This window comes from Rhinoraja longicauda, chromosome 11 (genome assembly GCF_053455715.1).
Source record: "Rhinoraja longicauda isolate Sanriku21f chromosome 11, sRhiLon1.1, whole genome shotgun sequence".
Taxonomy (NCBI): Eukaryota; Metazoa; Chordata; class Chondrichthyes; order Rajiformes; family Arhynchobatidae; genus Rhinoraja; species Rhinoraja longicauda.
Window position 1 is genome coordinate 47122121 of NC_135963.1, and position 20596 is coordinate 47142716.

A 20596-nucleotide genomic window follows, 5' to 3' on the forward strand; every position below is an offset into this window, starting at 1 on the left:
GCATGGAAGGATGGTAAGGGTCCCTGCATGGAGACAAGGGAGGAAATATAAGGACAGGTGTTGCATCTCTTGTGGTTGCGGATGTCAGTACCAGGAAAGACCAGGGCAACTCTGTCCTTGTTGTGTCATGGGGGAGGGGAAGCGAGGGCAGAACTATAGGACGTGTGAGGGGCCCATCTATGACAGAATGGGGGAAACCACATTCACTGAAGAATGAGGACATCTCACATGTCCACGTATGGAAAACCTAGTTCTGTAGTTCGGCTCTCCCTCCCCCCCTCCCCAAATGCAACAAGGACAGAGTTCACCTGGTCCTCATCTTTCACACCACCAGCCTCCGCATTCAACACATCATCCTCATACAGTTCCATCACCACCAATATGACCCCACCACCAATAAACATCTTTCCATCTCCATTCCGTCTTCCACAGAGACTATTCCCTCCGCATCTCCTTGGTTTACTCATCCCTTCCCACCCAAACCACGCACGGTCTTCCAAGGTACTTTCCCCCGACACTGTAGGAGATGTAACACCTATCCTTATATCTCCTCCCTCAACCATCCAGGGACCCCTGACAGACCTTCCAGGAGAAGCAGAGGTTCACATGCACCTCCTCTAACCTCATTACTGCCTCCGGTGCTCCCACAGTGGGCTCCTGCACATTGGCGAGACAAAGCGTAGATCATCGACCGTTTTGATGAACACTTATGCTGGGTCCGCTGAAGCCGACTAGATCTGGTTGCTAACATTGTAGCTCCCCTTGCCATTTCCATACGGACTTTTCTGTCTGAGCCTCCTCCACTGCCAGAATGAGGCCACACAAAAATTGGAGGAATGGCACCTCATATGTTGCTTGGGTAGCTTAGGTGAGGACCAGGCTTGTATTCTCTAATTTTAGGTACCTTCTATAAACATTCCCCACCCTCCCTCTTCCCCCTCTACCTCAACTAAAAGTAGATTAACCAGTTCCAAAGTTCGCAATAATGTATTCCTCTTGAAATCACACTGTCCCTACCTAGCCAACTATTAACCTATCAGGGAACATCAGTCTGCAGAAGGGTCTCGACCCGAAATGTCGCCCATTCCTTCTCTCCAGAGATGCTGCCTGTCCCGCTGAGTTACTCCAGCATTTTGTGTCGACCTTCTGTGTAAACCGGCATCTGCAGTCCCTTCCTACGCTTAACTGCTGTATTCTTTAATATCTGCAGTCATGGATGTAATGTATCAGCAATGTATCAATGATGTAATGTATCTTCTATTATAGATTAGGCTCTCACTAGGGTCTCTTCTATATCCCGCAGCTCTGCTCTTGCTCCCCCTCCCCCCATTCGTAACAAGGACAGAATCCCCCTCGTTCTCACCTTCCACCCCATCAGCCAGCGTATCCAACAAATCATCCTCCAACATTTCCGTCACCTCCAAATGGACCCCACCACTGGCCACATCTGCCCATCCCCTCCCCTTTCTGCGTTACGCAGAGACCGTTCTCTCCGTAACTCCCTGGTCCACTCGTTCCTTCCTACCCAAACCACCCCATCCCCGGGCACTTTCCCCTGCAACCGCAGGAGATGCAACACCTGTCCCTTTACCTCCCCCCTCAACTCCATCCAAGGACCCAAACAGTCTTTCCAGGTGAGACAGAGGTTCACCTGCACCTCCTCCAACCTCATCTATTGTATCCGCTGCTCTAGATGTCAACTTCTTTACATCGGCGAAACCAAACGCAGGCTCGGCGATCGTTTCGCTCAACACCTTCGCTCAGTCCCCCTTAACCAACCTGATCTCCCGGTGGCTGAGCACTTCAACTCCCCCTCCCACTCCCAGTCTGACCTTTCTGTCATGGGCCTCCTCCAGTGCCATAGTGAGGCCCACCGGAAATTGGAGGAACAGCACCTCATATTTCGCTTGGGCAGCTTGCAGCCCAGTGGTATGAACATTGACTTCTCCAACTTTAGATAGTTCCTCTGTCCCTCTCTTCCCCTCCCCCTTCCCAGTTCTCCCACTGTCTTCCTGTCTCCACCTATATCCTTCCTTTGTCCCGCCCCCCTGACATCAGTCTGGAGAAGGGTCTCGACCCGAAACGTCACCAATTCCTTCTCTCCTGAGATGCTGCCTGACCTGCTGAGTTACTCCAGCATTTTGTGAATAAATACCTTCGATTTGTACCAGCATCTGCAGTTATTTTCTTACCCTAATGTATCAACAATGTGTCTTTGGAATTGTGCCAGGTGTTCAGAGAAACTCCGTATTGGCCTGAGGGAAGAAGAGGATGATAATGTGTCAGATGCTGTGCTACATTTCTACTGCCACATTAGTATCTGCTAGGTGATGAATAATCTAGTGCTCTCGCCAAAGCTGTGTTCTGATACATGGAGCTCCGATGCTCTGTACACTGACGCAGGACTCCAATTTGCAGTGGCTCCATCTGTCCACTTTATTCCAATACCTTTGGAGCTACAGATTCCCCACTCTACCAATGATGGAGGATTCACCTCACTTTTCCACAGAGCACTGATTAGGCAAACCATGGTACATTACTTCTACTTCTTTCGTATGTTAACAACAACAATCAAAAGTGGCAATTGGTGCTTCAGAGTACCGTAATTGACGCTTTGCTGCAAATGTTGGCAGTTCCGTAGAACCACCCAGGGTGGACGATGAGGACGTAAAGCAGCTTCCACCCCAGTATATTACTGCAAGCCACACATCATATCCGCAAGGATTATTAGCAAAAGTAAATAAATCATTGAGGCAGCTAAAGCAATGGATATAATTTACTTGCCTCTACCTCTCAGTCTGAAGAAGAATCTCAACCCAAAATGTCACCTATTCCTTTTCTCCAGAGATGCTGCCTGACCCACTGAGTTACTCGTCTATCTTCTGAGTGTCTACCTTCGATGTAAACCAACATCTGCAATTCCTTCTTACGCAATATAATTTGCTTGTTTATTAAGAGGCTTTGAGTTGGCTCCATAGACTGGCCTAGAAATCGACATGCACTGTTACAGGTGTGCTACGTAGATTGTGGTCAATGGTAATCGACTGTGGGCCAACTGCACAGAGACTCCAGGGACAACTGAACCAGTATTACATGCTTCCCCTCTGGTTGGGACCTGGGAAGCTGTTGAAATTCAGTAATCAGCAGGCTTGAAGGCGACAAGCATGAAAGGGTTTTGCCAATGTGCTAAGCTTTTCTGGAAAATGCACAATGACTGCTTCTAATAAGAAATCACCAAGAAATACCTCCCTGGGCAAGATGTACAGAACCTGAGCGGAGCCTTTTTTTGCACAATGGGTGGTGGGTGTATGGAACGAGCTGCCAGATTTTCCTGGATCTTGTTTCATCAAAAAGAAAATATTAGCCCAGCTAACATGGAAAAGGTAGAAGATGGAGGAACGTGAAATGGAGTTAGAGAAACCTCAAATGCACCGTTTTTCAAGGCTATCAGACTTTGCAAAGTGCTGTACAACCACTAAATACATTTGAAGCTTAATTACCATAAATGAAAGAAATATGAATGCATCTTTACACACAAGCTCCCTGAGACAGTGGTATGATAATAACCAGATAATCTGTTGTGGTGATCTTGATATGGGAATAATTCTACTGTAATTGTCTAATTGGATCTAATACGATTACCAAAGAAATCAGACCAAAGAATGTCTTATCCTGAAAATGGTTCAGGATGGTTCAGTGCACTTTTACTTATACTCAGTCGGAAACTTAATCTTTGTAATGTCACTAATTTCTCCAGTCAGTGGAGAGTTCCCCTCTATCCCCAGGTGACATTTGGTCTACCTGTGCTCCTTGATGCCACACAATTACCACATGTTGCCCTTGGTATTACTCAATCTGTTTTGCTACGTTGTGGTTGGGAGCTGACTGCCCTGCTAGTGAGCAGGTTATCTGTGGGCAAAATGTATTATTTTCTTGATGAATAAATCAGGCTATTGGGCTGCATTTGACTGGATTGGATTCATCGTGGTGCTTGTGTAAGGACAAACGTACTAATTTTCACTGTTGGGTGAAGCCTATGTGTAGTTAGAGGATAGGCTTAATTCTGTGACACAAGTCCTCAGCTCTGCATCCCCAGTGTTTCAGGGCCTGTTGGCTCTGCTTTATCTCGTTATCTTTGGATATTTCTGGATATCATCTAGTTTATGTGAACCCAGGAGGAGACCAAGAAAATCATTCAATCTATACTATAGTCTGAGAGTGTTTATGAATACACCCACGTTCTCTATTCTATTCAAATGCTGAGCTCCCCATCACTGAAGATAGAGCTTCCTCCATTAGTTGTTTCCTCCGCACCACTGTCCCTGACTGGGTGGTCACTTTATTACTGCAGTTTACAAGTTCAATAACTGCAGCCAAGCATCAGTCACAGTGAAAACAATATTAAAGACAAAATGCTTCGTACATTCATCATAAATTCTTCCTCCGTGTGATCTCAGGGACAAATGCGTATTAAAGTGTAAATCTTCTGCTGAATGTGAGCAATTGAAGGGCCATTTCAAAAGGTGAGACTTTGTCCTGCACCAAGATTTAGTGATACAATCGTACTTCATTAACTGCGGTTGTCACTAGAGAATAGAATATCTCATGTTTACTATTCAGTAATGAGCCGCAGCTGAGAAGCTGAGGGAGCACTTTGCTAATTTGGTCCCTTCTTTTAAGAGGTTTGAAATATAGAGGTATACCACACGTAGGGGTAATAGCATGTAGGTAGCTACCAAACTAGCTACCATCAAAACTGTTAATTCCATTGTGATGAGATTTAGTGGTGGTTGGCTTAGGATACTATGTTTGTAACTCAGTTAAAATGGAATAGTTCAATAAATGCTGTGTGGACGTATATATTTCCATGAGAACGTATAATGAGATAAACCTGCAGTACATCCTTCCAACGAATTTAAGAACTTAACACCATAAGATGGTGCTGCTAATTTTGTTCTTCTTTCATTGCAATAGCCCCTCTGACTATGCAAGTCCCACAATGTGGTTAGATTAGGAGTTCTCTGATTCTTGATCCGATAACGATGAAGGTTCACCAATGTGACGTGTAGCGCTGATGGTCGCAATTTCCCTGCTGTCTTTGGGTGACAGAAAAATGGTCAACAAATCTGGGACATTGTAGTCCTGGGACTCCTGAGTCACTCCTTTCTGATTTTCTACCATCCTGCTCCCAACTTCTGGTAGAACCGAGCACATTCAGGAACAAAATTAGGAATTGGGTCTAAAGAAGGGTTTCGACCCGAAGTGTCACCTATTCCTTTTCTCCAGAGATGCTGCCTGCCCCACTTAGTTTCTCCAACATTTTGTGTCTATCTTCGGTGTGAACCAGCATCTGCAGTTTCTTCCTACCCATATTGATGGAGGGAGGTGGAACAATAGAATATTTCCAGGTTTATATTTTGACTATGTTACAATAATAATTAGCAATTGTGATAATCTGTGATAATTGGGAATAATTTGAATTTTTTAATTTAATTTACCAATGATTGGGGCATATCAAATTCAATCAGATCAACAGTGCACCAGGGCTTCTGCAAACAATGCAAGAATTGTCAGTGGGGCCTCGTGGGTCCGAGAACATGCTCGGGGCTGCAGACGCTGGTTCACACCGAAGATAGACACAAAATGCTGCAGTAACGAAGTGGGACAGGCAGGGAGACCATCCTCGCTGTGCAACAGGGTTGGGTTTACTGGAGTCAGACTGGAGGAGTTAGCACTGTTATTCAATAGATCAGATGAAGAGAGAATGTATTAGAAGGGTTCAAGCAATGAAGGGTTATGGTAGACAAAGACACTTTTTTTTCACTTGGTGCAGCATATCTTTTAAGATCATAAAAGAGGTAATGCTGGAAATACAAAAGTGTCAGAGTTAAATATTCAGTTTAAAATCTCGTATCACACTACTTTAACACTATTTTAGTTTGGGACATTGACTAATCATCTGTGGAAATGATGTACTACAATGCTGGGAACTATATTCTGGACTCAGTTTCTTCCCCTTTGCTCTATCTATTCTACTTGTGTTTGACTTGCCTATTCATCTATATACTAAAACTCGTTTGTTTGTTTGTTCCTGAACTACAGTCAAAACGGTACACGATAGCATGACAATTTTAAGCCCACCTTACTCACCTACGTCCTTTTGGTGCTAATGGAAGAAGTTTCATTGATATCGGTGTTGTATTTTTAAAGTTATTCACATTTTAAAGTTTTTAAAAACCACGCATGCGCAGTTGGGGCTCCGTTGATCTGGTACTCACATAAGATGGTCGCCGCAACTACACGTGCGCAGAATAAACACGCCGTGCCTGCACAGTTGGGGCCCATTGAGCAGGACTCGGCTGCCTGTCTCTTGGGGGCGGGAGAGCCAGGCCTGGTGCCGGGGAAAGCAGGCGGAGCCTGGGCCTGGACGTGACCGGGTAACCGTGAGCCTGAGGTGGGCCAAGGGGAAAATCGGCAGCAACAGCAGCGGCGGTGAGGCCGGGCGTTGGTGGAGGTGGAGGACGTGGCCTGGTGCTGGGCCTGCCCTCGGCTTCCCCATCCCCCCTCCTTTCCCCGGCCGGCTCAGCGCCTTCCCCACGCCGCCAAGAGTCCAGTGACATCGATGGCCGTTTGGGCCGGGAAGCGGGGCGGGGGGGGGGGAAAGAGTCCAGCGGCATGGACCCGAGGGCCGTCAGGAGGAGAGGCGCCGCCATCTACCCTCCGCACTGAACATCCCCGCACCGGGATGGGACGAGACATGACTCTCCTCCCCGCCCCTGCTCCACGAATGGCGGCCGCCCGGGCCGGGAGGGGGGAAGGGGAGGGAAGGAGAGGGGGGAAGGGGGAGGGGAGGGAGGGAGGTGGGTGGAAGGAGGGGGAGGAGGGGGGAGGAAGGGGAAGGTGGGGGAAGGAGGGGGATGGAGGGGGAGGGTGTGAGGATAGGGGAGAGGGGGAGGGGGGGAAAGGACGGGGAGGGGAGGGTGGAGAGGGAGGCAATGAGGAGGGAGGGAGACGGGGGGAAGGAGGGGGAGAGGGGAGAGGGGAGGGGGAGGGGGAGGGTGGAGTGGGGGAGGGAGGGGGGAGTGGGAGAGAGGAGTGGGGGAGGAGAGGATCCTGCACCAATACAGGAGAGGTTTGGGCCCAATGGGTCCACTTGGTCTAGTATATACTATTTCCAATCTGTTTGGATAGCATTCAAAATAAAGATTTTCACTGTACATAACGCAACAATAAACCTAAACCTAAATCTAAACGTAAAAATTGTGAAGATACAGAGACAATTTTTGATCCAGGTGGTTATGATGTAGAAAGCTCTACCCTACAGTGTGATGGAAACAGATTCAGTATAATTTAAAAAAAATGATTGACTAAACACCTAAGAAAGAAAATATTGCTCCTTTTTATTCGTTCTCAGAAGATGAACAGTCCTACAAATGCCAGCATTTAGGGTACAGTGCTTATTGCCCTTGAACTGAAGAGGCATTTAAGAGTCAATTGCATTGTTGGGCTATAAAGAAAGTGCATGGGAGTGGCACTAACTAGATAGGTTATCAAAGAGCCAGCAGACCTACTGAGGGTCGAATGCCTTTGTGCCTTAAGATTCCACTAATCGGGTCATGAGCGACAAAAGACACTTTGAGCCAGTCGGCACCATGTTTTGTTTTGTAAGTTGCAGCAGGTTCTTCGATGTCTGGGTATGTGTTGGACTCTGGGGGACTGTAACTGCAGGAACCTGGAGAAGCAGATTGACAGTGGCTGCAAATGGATATGTGCATTGCCTCTGACAGTCAAATGAGCATGAAGATCATTAAGGTTCATACTAATGATCTTTAACGGAGCGCAGTCTTCATGAAAATGTGCTTCACACATTATTTCCCATCTGCTGAGATGCATACTTCACAATAAATATAAATTGATTCAGAATTCCAGTCACATTGAGAGTACACAGGAGGACCTATTCCCCAACAACCCAGCTAAAGCTGCAAATGATTTTCATGCAACTTTTTGAGGAATCTGGAATTGCCTGAACCTGGATTTGAAGCAGTACTTGCATATTTCCAGTAATTTCTAAAAAAAAAATCGTAGACTTTGCATCATAGTTGAGCTCACGACATCTACAGGAGGCAAGCGGTCACCTGTGGTCATACAAAAGCACAGGAAAATAGGAGCAGGAGTAGGTGACCACTCAAGTCTGCCTCACCATTCCACATGATCACAGCTGACCTCGCCTGGCCTCAACCTCTCTTTTATATCAGATTCCCGTAAGCCTCTTTTCCCCCAAGTTTCAAATATTTATCTACCTCCATCTTTAATATAATCCAATAATCTGTCTTTGACCATCTTCCAAGATTTTGAAATGCAATTATCCTTCTCATTTATCACATTTATTACTTTGGATAAAAATTCTCCATCTTTATTAACCTATAAGATTAACAAAACCTGCACAAAATATCAAAATGACCGGGAGCTCGAAATTATGAAAATAAGTGATTGCATTAAGTATGGTATGATACACAGATTGGTCTGAATCCCTCTAAACAAATTTCCTCTCCTGGCACTACATCAAATTAACTAGAATGATATTGGGCTAGAAATTTGATCTCATAACTGTGCGGAAAAAGTTTTGCGGTGCTTTGACTCAACCTAGCACTAAGGCAACTATGCACATATTCATGCTTTTTGGAGCATTCAACGTTCTCAAATTGGGTTTTTTCCAGTGTAAAGCTCCTCCAAATTATGTCAGCAATGGTGGATCATCCTAAATTTTCCTGCAATTATATTTTCCATGGCATCTGATATGCTTGCTTCAATGGTCAGGGCATGGAATATAAGAGTCAGGATGTTAGGATGCAGTTCTATAGGACTTTGGTGAGGCCACATATTGCATGGAATGGGTTGCCCCATTACAGAAAGGATGTGGCGGCTTTGGGGAGGGTGCAGAACAGGTGTGCCAGGCTGATGCCTGGATTATGATATTAGCTAAAAGCAGAACTTGGATTCTTTTGCAACAATGCTGGAGGTTGAGGGGAGACCTAATAGAAGTATATAAAATTAGGAGAGACAAAGATCCCCACACACTAACATTACCCTACACACACTAGGGACAATTTACAATTATACCAAGCCAATTAGCCTACAAACCTGTACATCTTTGGAGTGTGTGAGAAAACCTGAGATCCTGAAGAAAACCCACGCAGGTCACCGGGAGAAGGTACAAACTCCATAAAGACAGTACCTGTAATCAGGATCGAACCCGGGTCTGTGGTGCTGTAAGGCAGCAACTCTACCACTGCACCACTGTGCTGCCCGATTTATTATCATAAGATTACCCTGAGATGGAAATGCAGAAATATGCTAACCAAATGTAGAAGGCATTCACGTTTATTTTCAGCATATCACTTGTCTGTGGAAACACAGTGGGAAAATTGTGAAAGAGTTGTGAATCTGTGGAATTCTCTGCCTCAGAAGGCAGTGGAGGCCAATTCTCTGAATGCATTCAAGAGAGAGCTCGATAGAGCTCTTAAGGATAGCGGAGTCAGGAGGTATGGGGAGAAGGCAGGAACGGGGTACTGATTGAGAATGATCAGCCATGATCACATTGAATGGTGGTGCTGGCTCGATGGGCCGAATGGCTTACACCTGCACCTATTGTCTATTGTCTATTGTCTATAAAATTCTGGGTGGACACTGTTTCACACCAGTTTGACACTACCTCAGGCTTGGAATTCTCCCCCTGTTTTCAGCCCCGTCCATGAACTTGCCATTCCTTGTCTCTGTAGCCTCTCTCTCCCTTACACCGATGATCCTCCAACTTAGGCAACTTGCATGTTCCAATCTTTACCGCTGGTGACTGCACACTCAGTTCCCTGGTCCTACCCTCTGAATTCTTTCTGGAACATCTCTGCCGTACGACACTCCAGCTCTTTCCCAAGCCCCTTCAGCTTAGTGTAGTTTAGGGATACAGCATGGAAACCGGTCCTTCGACCCACCAGGTGACCATCGATCACCCTTTCACACTAGCTCTATGTTATCCCACTTTCCCATCCACTCCCTACACATCAGGAGCAATTTTACAGAGGAAAATGAATCTACAAACCTACATGGAACGAAGAGTTTGAGATGTCGGAGGAAACCAGCACCCATAGGAAACGTATGGTATCACAGAGAGAATGTGCAAACTCCACACTGACAGCACTCGAGGTCATTATCGAACACGTTCTCTGGGGCTGTGAGACAGCAGATCCATAAGCTGCCCCACTGTGCCACTGTGCATTTCTACTCTCCTTTTATAACTTAACTCTTTGGTCTTTGCCAAAGATTTTATTATAAACAAACACCAATGTCAAATTTTGTTTGGTAAATTTGTCTTAGGGTGTATTGTTATGTTAAAGGATCTTCTGCGTCTGAGGCAAGTTTTGAAGTTGCTTTTGGTCTGCATTTCTCCAAAACCTCCCAACATGTCGGACAATATGAAGCAGTGGCATTTCAGCATTGAAATTACATTTAAGCTTCTTCCATTGATTCGGAGCTCCGTGTGATAGAGATGAATGGGGATCAGATAGGACTGTTAAATGTAACTGAGATTAAATTATGGATCAGTATGTGACTTCATGCATCTTGTAAATTCACCTTTCCCGTTTCTGCTTTCAGAGAGAGCCCGTGATTATCTGCACAAGACAGGGCGCTACATTGTGATTGGCGGAATCATCTCTCCAGTTCATGACTCCTATGGAAAACAGGTAACACTGAGAAGCATTATTGTATTTCAAAATCTCTCCGTGATGAAGGTTAATTCAACTCTCATGATATGCCATCCATTTTCAAAAAGGATTTTTCTTTACGGGGAATTTTTTCCAATAACTGTTAACTGCTACAAGAGGAAAGGGGTGACTTATTTTTGCCATGGTAAACACTGGCAGCAACACTGAGTATAGAAAGGAACTGCAGATGCTGGTTTATACTGAAGATAGACACAAAGTGCTGGAGTAACTCAGCGGGTCTGGCACATCTCTGGAGAAAATGGATGGGTGACATTTTGGTACAGGACCCTTTTTCATTCTGCTAAAGTAATTAATTAAATTACCGACCATCACCTCCTTGAGCACCCAGGAAAATCCTATGTGGTCACAGGGAGAACCTGCAAACTTCACACACAACATCGAAGGTTACGTTTGAACCCCGTTCATTGGGAACGAGAGGTACTACCGCTACTCTTGCCAGCCTGTACCTGAACTCACTGTCACTGCCCATCTCCTCTATCCTGTCATGCCCTTTCTTACAAATCTGATTGAGTTTTTTGAAGAAGTAACCAAAAAGGTTGATGAGGGCAAAGCCAGAGATGGTATCTACACAGACTTCAGCAAGGCTTTTGGTTATGTTCCGCATGGCAGGCTGCACTGGAAGGTTAGATCCCATGGGATCTATGGAGAGCTCGTCGACTGGATAGAGAATTGGCTACATGGAAGGAAGCAGAGGGTGATAGTGGAAGGTAGTTTTTTGGACTTTGTGACAATGGTATGCCTCACGGATCGGTGCTGGGGCCATTAGAGTTTGTGGTTATTACCAATAACTTGGAGGAGAATGTACAAGACATGATTAGTAAGGAAGCATGTTGTTATGCTGGAAAGAGTGCAGAGAAGATTTATAGGGATTTTGTCAGCAATACGAGGGTGTGAGCTATGGGAAAGGTTTGGCAGGCTAGGAATATAACCCTTGGAGCACAGGATGATGAGGGGTGATGTTATAGAGGCGTATATATTAATGAGGGGAATAGATAGGGTGAATGCACAGAGTCTCTTACCCAGAGTAGGGGAATCAAGAATCAGAATACGTAGGTTTATAGTGGGAGGGGAAAAATTTAATAGGAACCTGAGGGGCGACTATTTCACACAGAGGGTGGTGGGTATATGGAATGATCTGCTAGAGGAGGTAGTTGAGACAGGAACCATAACAGCATTTAAACGACATCTGGACAGGTATAGATAGGATAGGAAAGGTTTAGAGGAATATATGGGCTGAACGCAGGCAGTTGGAACTAGTGTGGATGGGGCATCAAACTTATGGGAAAACAAAGATTTTACGACCTACTCTTGGAACATATTTGACATCATGGTTTGTTCTGCTGGATATGTAGGTACAAATCAATGAACAGATCACCCATGGCACACAATGGAGAGGCAGAGGTTGATAGTATCCAACCACATTCTTCACTTCTGCTATCAATCCTGTGAATGTGAAACTTCCATAAAAATTCTAACGATGACGGAACCTTTCATTCATTTGTATAATCATTATGAATTTTGTTAATTGGGAGCTTGTAATGTCCCATGTTAAAATATTGGTCTATTTCAAATCTTTCGTAATATTTTGGGCAAAATTAATCTATAATCTTGATAAAACTGCAACCTGTGTTATTCCAGTTAATATTACAAATTCTGTCAGGTTGAACCTGCTTAACTCCACCCATAACACCCGAACACACAATTTGCACTTAAACCCTGTAAAAAAAACAGGTCATATAGGTCTTTATTCATGCTGGAGTAACTCAGCAGGTCAGGCAGCATCTCGGGAGAGAAGGAATGGGTGACGTTTCGGGTCGAGACCTCAGTCTGAAGAAGGGTCTCGACCCGAAACGTCACCCATTCCTTCTCTCCCGAGATGCTGCCTGACCTGCTGAGTTACTCCAGCATTTTGTGAATAAAAAAACCTTCGATTTGTACCAGCATCTGCAGTTATCTTCTTATACTAGGTCATATAGGTCTGTGGTGAAGGACAGTTTTGTGCCTGCGATCCTCATTCTCTCTACTTACTGGAGTTACAGGGAAATAGATACAATATGGCCAGTAATGCAATTCAATTCCAATACATCCCAAACATAAACAAGTGAGAAAATGGCTAATATTTTCTATACCTGGTAATGAATAATTACTGGCTTTTAGCTAGCGTGCTCTGCCATTTGAAGAAGTAATTACGTCTATATTCTATAGTTAGTGTTTGGTGCAGTTGCAAAACTGATATTTTATTCATAATCTAATGTTGACCTAATGTGGAGTGTGAACCAGAAGCTGATTCAAGGGGTATGGTATCTTGGGTTCATTCGCAGAAACATTAAATTTCACCGTTAATGTTTCAGAGGTAGTAAAGAAGCCAAAGGTTGAGGTTTTTCAATCATTTTCAGAATGTGAGCATCACTCGCAAGGCTAACATTTTATACCCAACGTTAATTACAAGAAGGTGGTAGGAAGTGGTTGAAACCTGGAAAACCTAATGTGGATGACTGGATTAACATTGTATATGATATTTTTATAATGGAAAGGATAACTTTTGCTTTAAGATTGCAACAGGGAATATTTTTGAAAAGGTGGGAAAAATGGATGTTGTACATCATGCCCGTACGGCCATCATTCGTTTAAAGCGGATTTTTGTATCCTACTTCCGTGTCCTATCTCATTTTCCTTGATTTCATACCGCTCCAGAAGTAGTGATGAAATATTATAGAGGTATACCCCAAATGTTGGTTTTAGTTGTTTTTGTTTTTGTTTTTGTGTGTAGTTAAGTTTTGGATATGATCAAATGTCCAGTAAGTCATTACCCATTCTTGTAGTGATTCCAATACCTGTGGTATGCTTTATTTTGGGATATGCAGTATTTGTTAACTAAGGAGGGTTTAAGGTGAATGAGAATGTGTATCATTGCGGAATGTATGGAACTGGAAAATCAAAATAAAAATAGAATTATAAAAAAAAAAAGAAGGGTCTCGACCCGAAACGTCACCCATTCCTTCTCTCCAGAGATGCTGCCTGACCTGCTGAGTTACTCCAGCATTTTGTGAATAACTACTTAAACATAAGATCATTTCAACTGTACAATACCGCTGAATATTATCTTAAAAATGGGAAGCCAAATGTAAAATACATAATTTTGTACATAAATATTATTAAATTCTGATCAATTGAGCAAATATCTCAATTGTTTTTTAAAGAATGCAGATGATGTTCACAAACACCAAGTGGAGTTCATTATAAATCACAATGTCAGTATGTCTTTCAAGAACTTCCAAATCATCTTAAGTGTTTCTTCACAGTCAAGTGTGAAATCATGGCCTGAAGATAATTAAAGTACTACAATACTCTCAAAAAAAAAAAAAAAAAAAAAGAAGGTGGTGGGGGCAGTCCTGATGACGGTACTCCATCACTGCTGTTGGACAGGGAGTTACAGGTTTAGAGACAGTGATGATGAAGGGCCAGCTAAATAATTTCCAAGTCAGGTTGATGTCTGTCTGGGAAAGGGATCTGCAGATCCTGGTATTCCTGTGTAACTGTTGGTTCTTGGTAGTAGACATTGCAGGTTTGAGAGATGCTCACAGAGGAACCTAGTGTAGGAAAATAACTGCAGATGCTGGTACAAATCGAAGGTATCACAAAATGCTGGGGCAACTCAGCAGGTCAGGCAGCATCTTCCTTTGTCCCGCCCCCCCCTGACATCAGTCTGAAGAAGGGTCTCGAGCTGAAACGTTACCCATTCCTTCTCTCCTGAGATGCTGCCTGACCTGCTGAGTTACTCCAGCATTTTGTGATACAGAGGAACCTAGGCGATTACTTCTATTTGGCCCATATCTTGGAATGTTTGTTTAGGCCAATCACATTCGCCGTAAAAGTAATTGAAAATTGTATTTCTTTGATTTTGTCTTTTCTTGCTGTGTTGGCTGTTCACCAGTAAAATCTCTCTATCAACTCCTGCCAATTGGTAATTCTGTATAATTTTGGCTGAGAAATGTCACCTAATTTACTCCTTGTTATCAAACTAGATTCCAGACATGGTGACCTGTTTGTCACTGTGAAAGCTTTATTGATTGTGAACTCGCACAGTCCTGTCCTGCGTGCTGGATCAGTCTACACGAGAGTCTGATTTGCAATGAACCTTATTCATTATAAACTAGCATTTGACACAGAATAGAGAGTGAAAACAAAGTCCGTTTTTCTAATACAGAAATATGGAACTTTCTTCAACGCTATCTTTTTCTTTGGAAATTTTCTTTAACCCCCAGATACAGAAGTTGCTGAGTGAGGATATTTTGTAGCAAATAGTCTTGCCACAATTCCCTGAAGAGTTTTATCACGTATTTCATTACCTCAGGATAATATGCCAATTCTACTGCCAGTGAAGCAGTCACTATTGTAGAGCAGAAAACACATTGGTTAATTTACACAAAGCAAACTTCCACATGCATCTGTGTGTAAGATGGCCACCTAGTAACTTACATCAATGTTTAATTGAAGGATACATATTGCCCAGGACATGAGAGGAAAACTCAATGAGATCGATTATATCTGAGAACTTAAATAAACCTTGCTTTAACTTCTTACCCAAAACCCACCACCTCCATCAGTGCCAGTCTGGATGATGTGACAGTTCCATGATATTGAACCTGAAGCCACAACCTGTTCGTGCTACACATGGGAGTGCTTTTCAATGAGCCACAGTTAACTCTGAAGAAATAAACCTCATGATAAAATGGCCTTCCAAATCTACATATACAGTCAATGAAGTGACTTGAATTTCACTCACTGTTCATTTATACACAAATATGGTAGCTAACTTCATAAGTCCATGAGCAGAATTAGGTCATTCGGCCCATCAAGTTTACTCGGGCATTCAATCATGGCTGATCTATCTTTCCCTCTCAACGCCATTCCCCAACACCCTTAGTAATCTGTCAATTTCTACCTTAAAAATATCCATTGACTTTGCCTCCACAGCCGTTTGTGGCAATGAATTCCACATCCTCTGACTAATGAAATTCCTCCAAATCTTCTTTCTGAAATATTTTTATTCTAAGGCTACGGCTTCTGGTCCTAGACCCTCCCACTTGTGAACATCCACTCCACATCCACTTTATCCAGTTTGTGTAGAAAGTTACCTAAATTATATCTAAGAACTTAAATGATCCTTGCTTTAACTTCTTACCCAAAACCAATCAGGCTTGTAGGTAAATTGGCTTGGTAAATGTAAATTGGCTTGGTAAATGTAAAAATTGTCCCTAGTGTGTGTGGGATAGTCAAGTCAAGTCAAGTCAAGTCAATTTTATTTGTATAGCACATTTAAAAACAACCCACATTGACCAAAGTGCTGTACATCAGTTCAGCAGGGTTAATATGCGAGGATCGGTGGTCGTCGGGACCCTATGGGCCAAAGGGCCTGTTTCCACACTGTATCTCTCAACTAAACTAAATTAAACAAAACTAAATTGCAACAAGAAAACTGAAGGTACAGCTGAAAACTTGCAGCAGGATCCCCCAACTTTATCACCATGCTGAAAAAGTGAAAATCTGAAGTTACTATGACGGAAATTCCTGGTTATGTGTTCTGATGGTGCTAATTTAGGACAGAATTTAATCAGGATGTCCTAAACAGTGAGAGTATATTTTGAACAGTGTAAGGGTATATCTCATGCCCAACAATTATATGGAACAACTGTGAATTCTCCAGTTTAAACTTCCCTTCACCACAACCGTGGTTCAAATTGGATAACATATTTGAATCCCAAGGGCAAGATGAAAGTATCTAATCTTGATATTGATGTAGCATTTGACTGTGTGTGGCAGTAAGGAGCCCTTGTAAAATTGAAGTCAATGGGATATGAGGGAAAAACGCTGGGCATTTATCCAGTCACTAACCTAGAGTGTATTTATCACTCCTTGACATTCAATGTCTTACCACCATTCAATCAATCATTCATTCAATCAATCAATCACATGCTATCAACATTTTCAAGTTCACCATTGACTAAAAGCTTAACTGAAACAGCAGTACTAATCCTGAGGCTATCATGGTAAATCAGAGATATTCCTGCAGCAAGTAACTCTCCTCCTGATACTTCAAAATCTTTTCTTTACATTCAAAGCTTACATTTAGGGTGTGATGGAATATGGTCAAGCTGCCTGAATGAGTGCATCTTCAACAACTCCAAAGAAACTCAGCATCACTCCCAGCTTGCAAAGCATTTGATGGGCTGCAGGTGCGAGGAGACGGTGGCCCACCTCTTTGAAGAGTGCGGTTTTGCGAAGAGAGTCTAGAGAAAGAGGCAAGGGTCCTCCTCACAGTTCATCCCAAGCAGCTGTATAACAGACGACTCTTCCATTTATGGGCTGTTCCCAGGTACACACACGGAGATGAAATCAAGCATTGATGGAAGACTTTCAATTCAGTGAAAGATGATCTTTGGTTTGCCCAAAATTTGTTGGTCTTCCAGCGCCGCGAGATGTCCAAAAGGGAAAGTTGCCATCTGGCTCATTCCAGACTGCAGGATTATGTGCTGTATATTCCTTAACCGCAAGGAATGCATATCACCCAAGGGACCACTCGGATGGCAAGATTGCTCTAAGTAAGGAAAAGGAAAGTTGCTCACAGGACTGGGAATAACATTAGCAATATTGAATGTATAGACGCCAAGATTGCATTAAGAGTGTTTGCAGAGTTATTTATTGTCTGTCAGTACTTTTATTAGGAATAAAGATAATTTTTTGAAATTTAAAGAAAGCAGCCCCTTTGATTGCTGTCACAACCATCACCCTGGATGAGTAGAGCAGTAACCAGGCGTATCACCACTTGTTGGCTTGTTTTCAAGTTGCTCTCTGTCCCAATATATCAACTTTTCTTCGTTGTCACTGGGTGTAAATGCTGAAATTTAATAACACCTCGAAGGAAAAACTGGGAGGCTGGGAGACTGGTTTGCATAATGGACTGGGCAGTGTCCACAACTCCCTGCAATTTCTTCCTGTCGAGGGCAGAGCAGTTGCCACACCAATCTGTGACCCACCCGGATATGATGCTTTCTTTGATGCACAAATAGAAATTAGTAAAAGTCATTGGAGTCAGGTCGAATTTCCTTGGCCTTCTGAGGCAGTGGAGGCATTAGTGTACTTTATTGGCCATGGCATCAGTGTGGCTGGAACAGGAGAAGTTGGTGATATTTATGGAATGGAATTGGTGATTTATGCGATTGAGGCAGTGCAGCGTAGATTCACGAGGTTAATCCCTGGGATGGAGGGACTGTCATATTAGGAAAGATTGGAAAGACTGGGTTTGTATTCACTAGAGTTTAGAAGGATGAGAGGGGATCTTATAAAGACGTATAACATTTATAAATTATAAATTATACAAGCTAGACGCAAGAAAAATGTTCCCAATGTTGGGGGAGTCCAGAACCTGGGGCCACAGTCTAAGAATAAAGGGAAGGCCATTTAAAACCGAGATGAGAAGAAACTTTTTCACCTAGAGAGTTGTGAAAGCAGTGGAGGCAAATTCACTGGATGAATTTAAAAGAGTTAGTTAGAGCTCTAGGGCCTAGTGGAATCAAGGGATATGGGGAGAAGTTGGGCATAGGTTACTGATTGTAGATGATCAGCCATGATCACAATGAAACGCGGTGCTGGCTCGAAGGGCCAAATGGCCTCCTCCTGCACCTATTTTCTATGTTTCTATGGAACTTGAAACTCTCGATCATCTCCACTTTAGCACCATTTGATGCATACTGAGGGCCTCCCCCACCCTCCCCCCCCCCACTCTCTTCCCTGTGCCTTCTCTGGCTGTGCACCCATTTCTCCCACTATTCCGTCCCCTTTCCTGGGTGCCATCCCCTTCCAAATATATCACTTCCTCTGACTTGACATTTCATTCCTCTTCTCTCCTTACTTCAGTTTAATTTACAGCACAAGATCAGATTGAAACAAAACACTGATTTCTACTACATACCCCAGTCTGCTCACTTCATTAGGAGTTACCCAGGCTCTTTACCCATGGAGATGTGACTTTAAATATTTCGAGTTTAGTGAGGATTGGATAGCAGGATTTACCAACACTGGCGGCTGCACCAGATCTGGACTTCTACTCATTGCATTCATGTGCCCACAAGGGCTCCCCTTCAAGAAAATAGTTCAGTCCATCAACAAGGTTTCTGCTCCCTCAATGTCCACATAGTTATGGATCATATGAAGACATTTGTCACATGTAGAAAGGAACTGCAGATGCTGGTATATACTGATGATGGACACAAAGTGCTGGAGTAACTCAGTGGGTCAGGAAGCATCCTTGGGCAACATGGGTTATCTGTCATTTACCTGGGAGCTCATTCCAGTGCTGCATCGTTGTGGAGTCAGTATTTCCTGACATCTTCATTGGATTGCACTGTCCCTGAAGGATGGACCTCAGACCTGGGCTGTCCACTATGTTGCATCGGGAGGAACAGCAGATGCTTATTACACCAAAGATGGACACAAAATGCGGGAGTAACTCAGGGGGTCAGGCAGCATCTCAGGAGAAAAGGAATAGGTGATGTTTCAGGACGAGACCCTTCTTCAGACGGGTGACGTTTCGAGTCGAGATCCTTCTTCAGACTCCCTACCATGTTCATGGATTTTGCCATTTTGTGCACAGTCTCTCCACTCCTGGGGAACATCAATCCAATGACAGCCACCGAACAAGAAGCTGGTGGAGATCGCACTCATGAAGATAATATTCCAATCAGTCCAAGGGGGCAACAATTTACTTGCTCAACTGGGATGGAGCCATCATCGTGGTCGCCTCCTGACTTAACAACCTGGCCAACTCGAGGCAACAATCAGTGCCAAACGTACCAGTCACAAAACCTGGAGCCTGTGGACCAGACCAGCCGGGACTGAAAAAAATGGAAAGCCAGTGAAGTTCCAAAGAGTACAATCCTGGCAACCACTTGAGTTGACTCATCGTGCTCAGCTGAAGCGGTGACTCTGTCCTGTATATACTGGAATAGATTATTTTATAGAGACAATTACATACGCACCATCCACATTCATTCTGCCTCCTCACGTAACAATGAAGGTCCCCAGTGAAGGTAACCATCACCAAACTACACCAATAAATGGCTGAATGAACACAAATGATGTTTGTGTTGCCTCACGTGTTGTTTAGCAGGTAGCAAATAACCTGCACTGCTGAGAATACATCGAGCTGAATTAATCCTGTTCCTGCACCTGAAAGGCACCTGGATGAGGAGAGGATGTTTCCACTGGTGGGAGAGTCTAGGACTACAGGTCATAGCCTCAGAATTAAAGGACGTTCTTTTAGGAAGGAGATGAGGAGGAATTTATTTAGTCAGAGGGTGGTGAATCTGTGGAATTCTTTGACACAGAAAGCTGTGGAGGCCATCAGTGGATATTTTAAAGGCCGAGATAGATAGATTTTTGATTACTATGGGTGTCAGAGGTTATGGGGAGAAGGCAGGAGAATGGAGTTAGGAGGGAGAGATAGATCAGCCATGATTGAATGGCGGAGTGAACTTGATGGGCCGAATGGCCTAATTCTGCTCCCATCGCTTATGATGCTTAAATGTCTTAGCATAATGACTCCCTGTTTCCTGGAGCACAGCATCTTATTTAAACTCCTCCAGACTCCTCATGTAATTCACTTTCTTTGGAGAGGTTCCATAGTGTTGGTGTTATCAATGGATAAAGCTTGCACACTTACCCCTGCTGAGCTAAAGTGACGGTGGATGGTCAACATTATATCCAGTGGGTTTTCCTGATGAGACGGTCCATTCCTGCACATCACATATGCATCC

At 43.8% G+C, this 20596-nt stretch overlaps 1 protein-coding gene across 1 annotated transcript in view; it reads left to right on the top strand.

Moving 5' to 3' along the window:
• The window catches only part of nmnat2 (nicotinamide nucleotide adenylyltransferase 2), a 218971-nt gene that overhangs the window by 75111 nt on the left and 123264 nt on the right, over positions 1 to 20596 (top strand). Inside the window, exon 2 of the mRNA XM_078407588.1 lies at positions 10651 to 10739. Within this exon, the coding sequence (XP_078263714.1) occupies positions 10651 to 10739 (89 nt within the window). The remainder of the gene's footprint in view (positions 1 to 10650; positions 10740 to 20596) is intronic.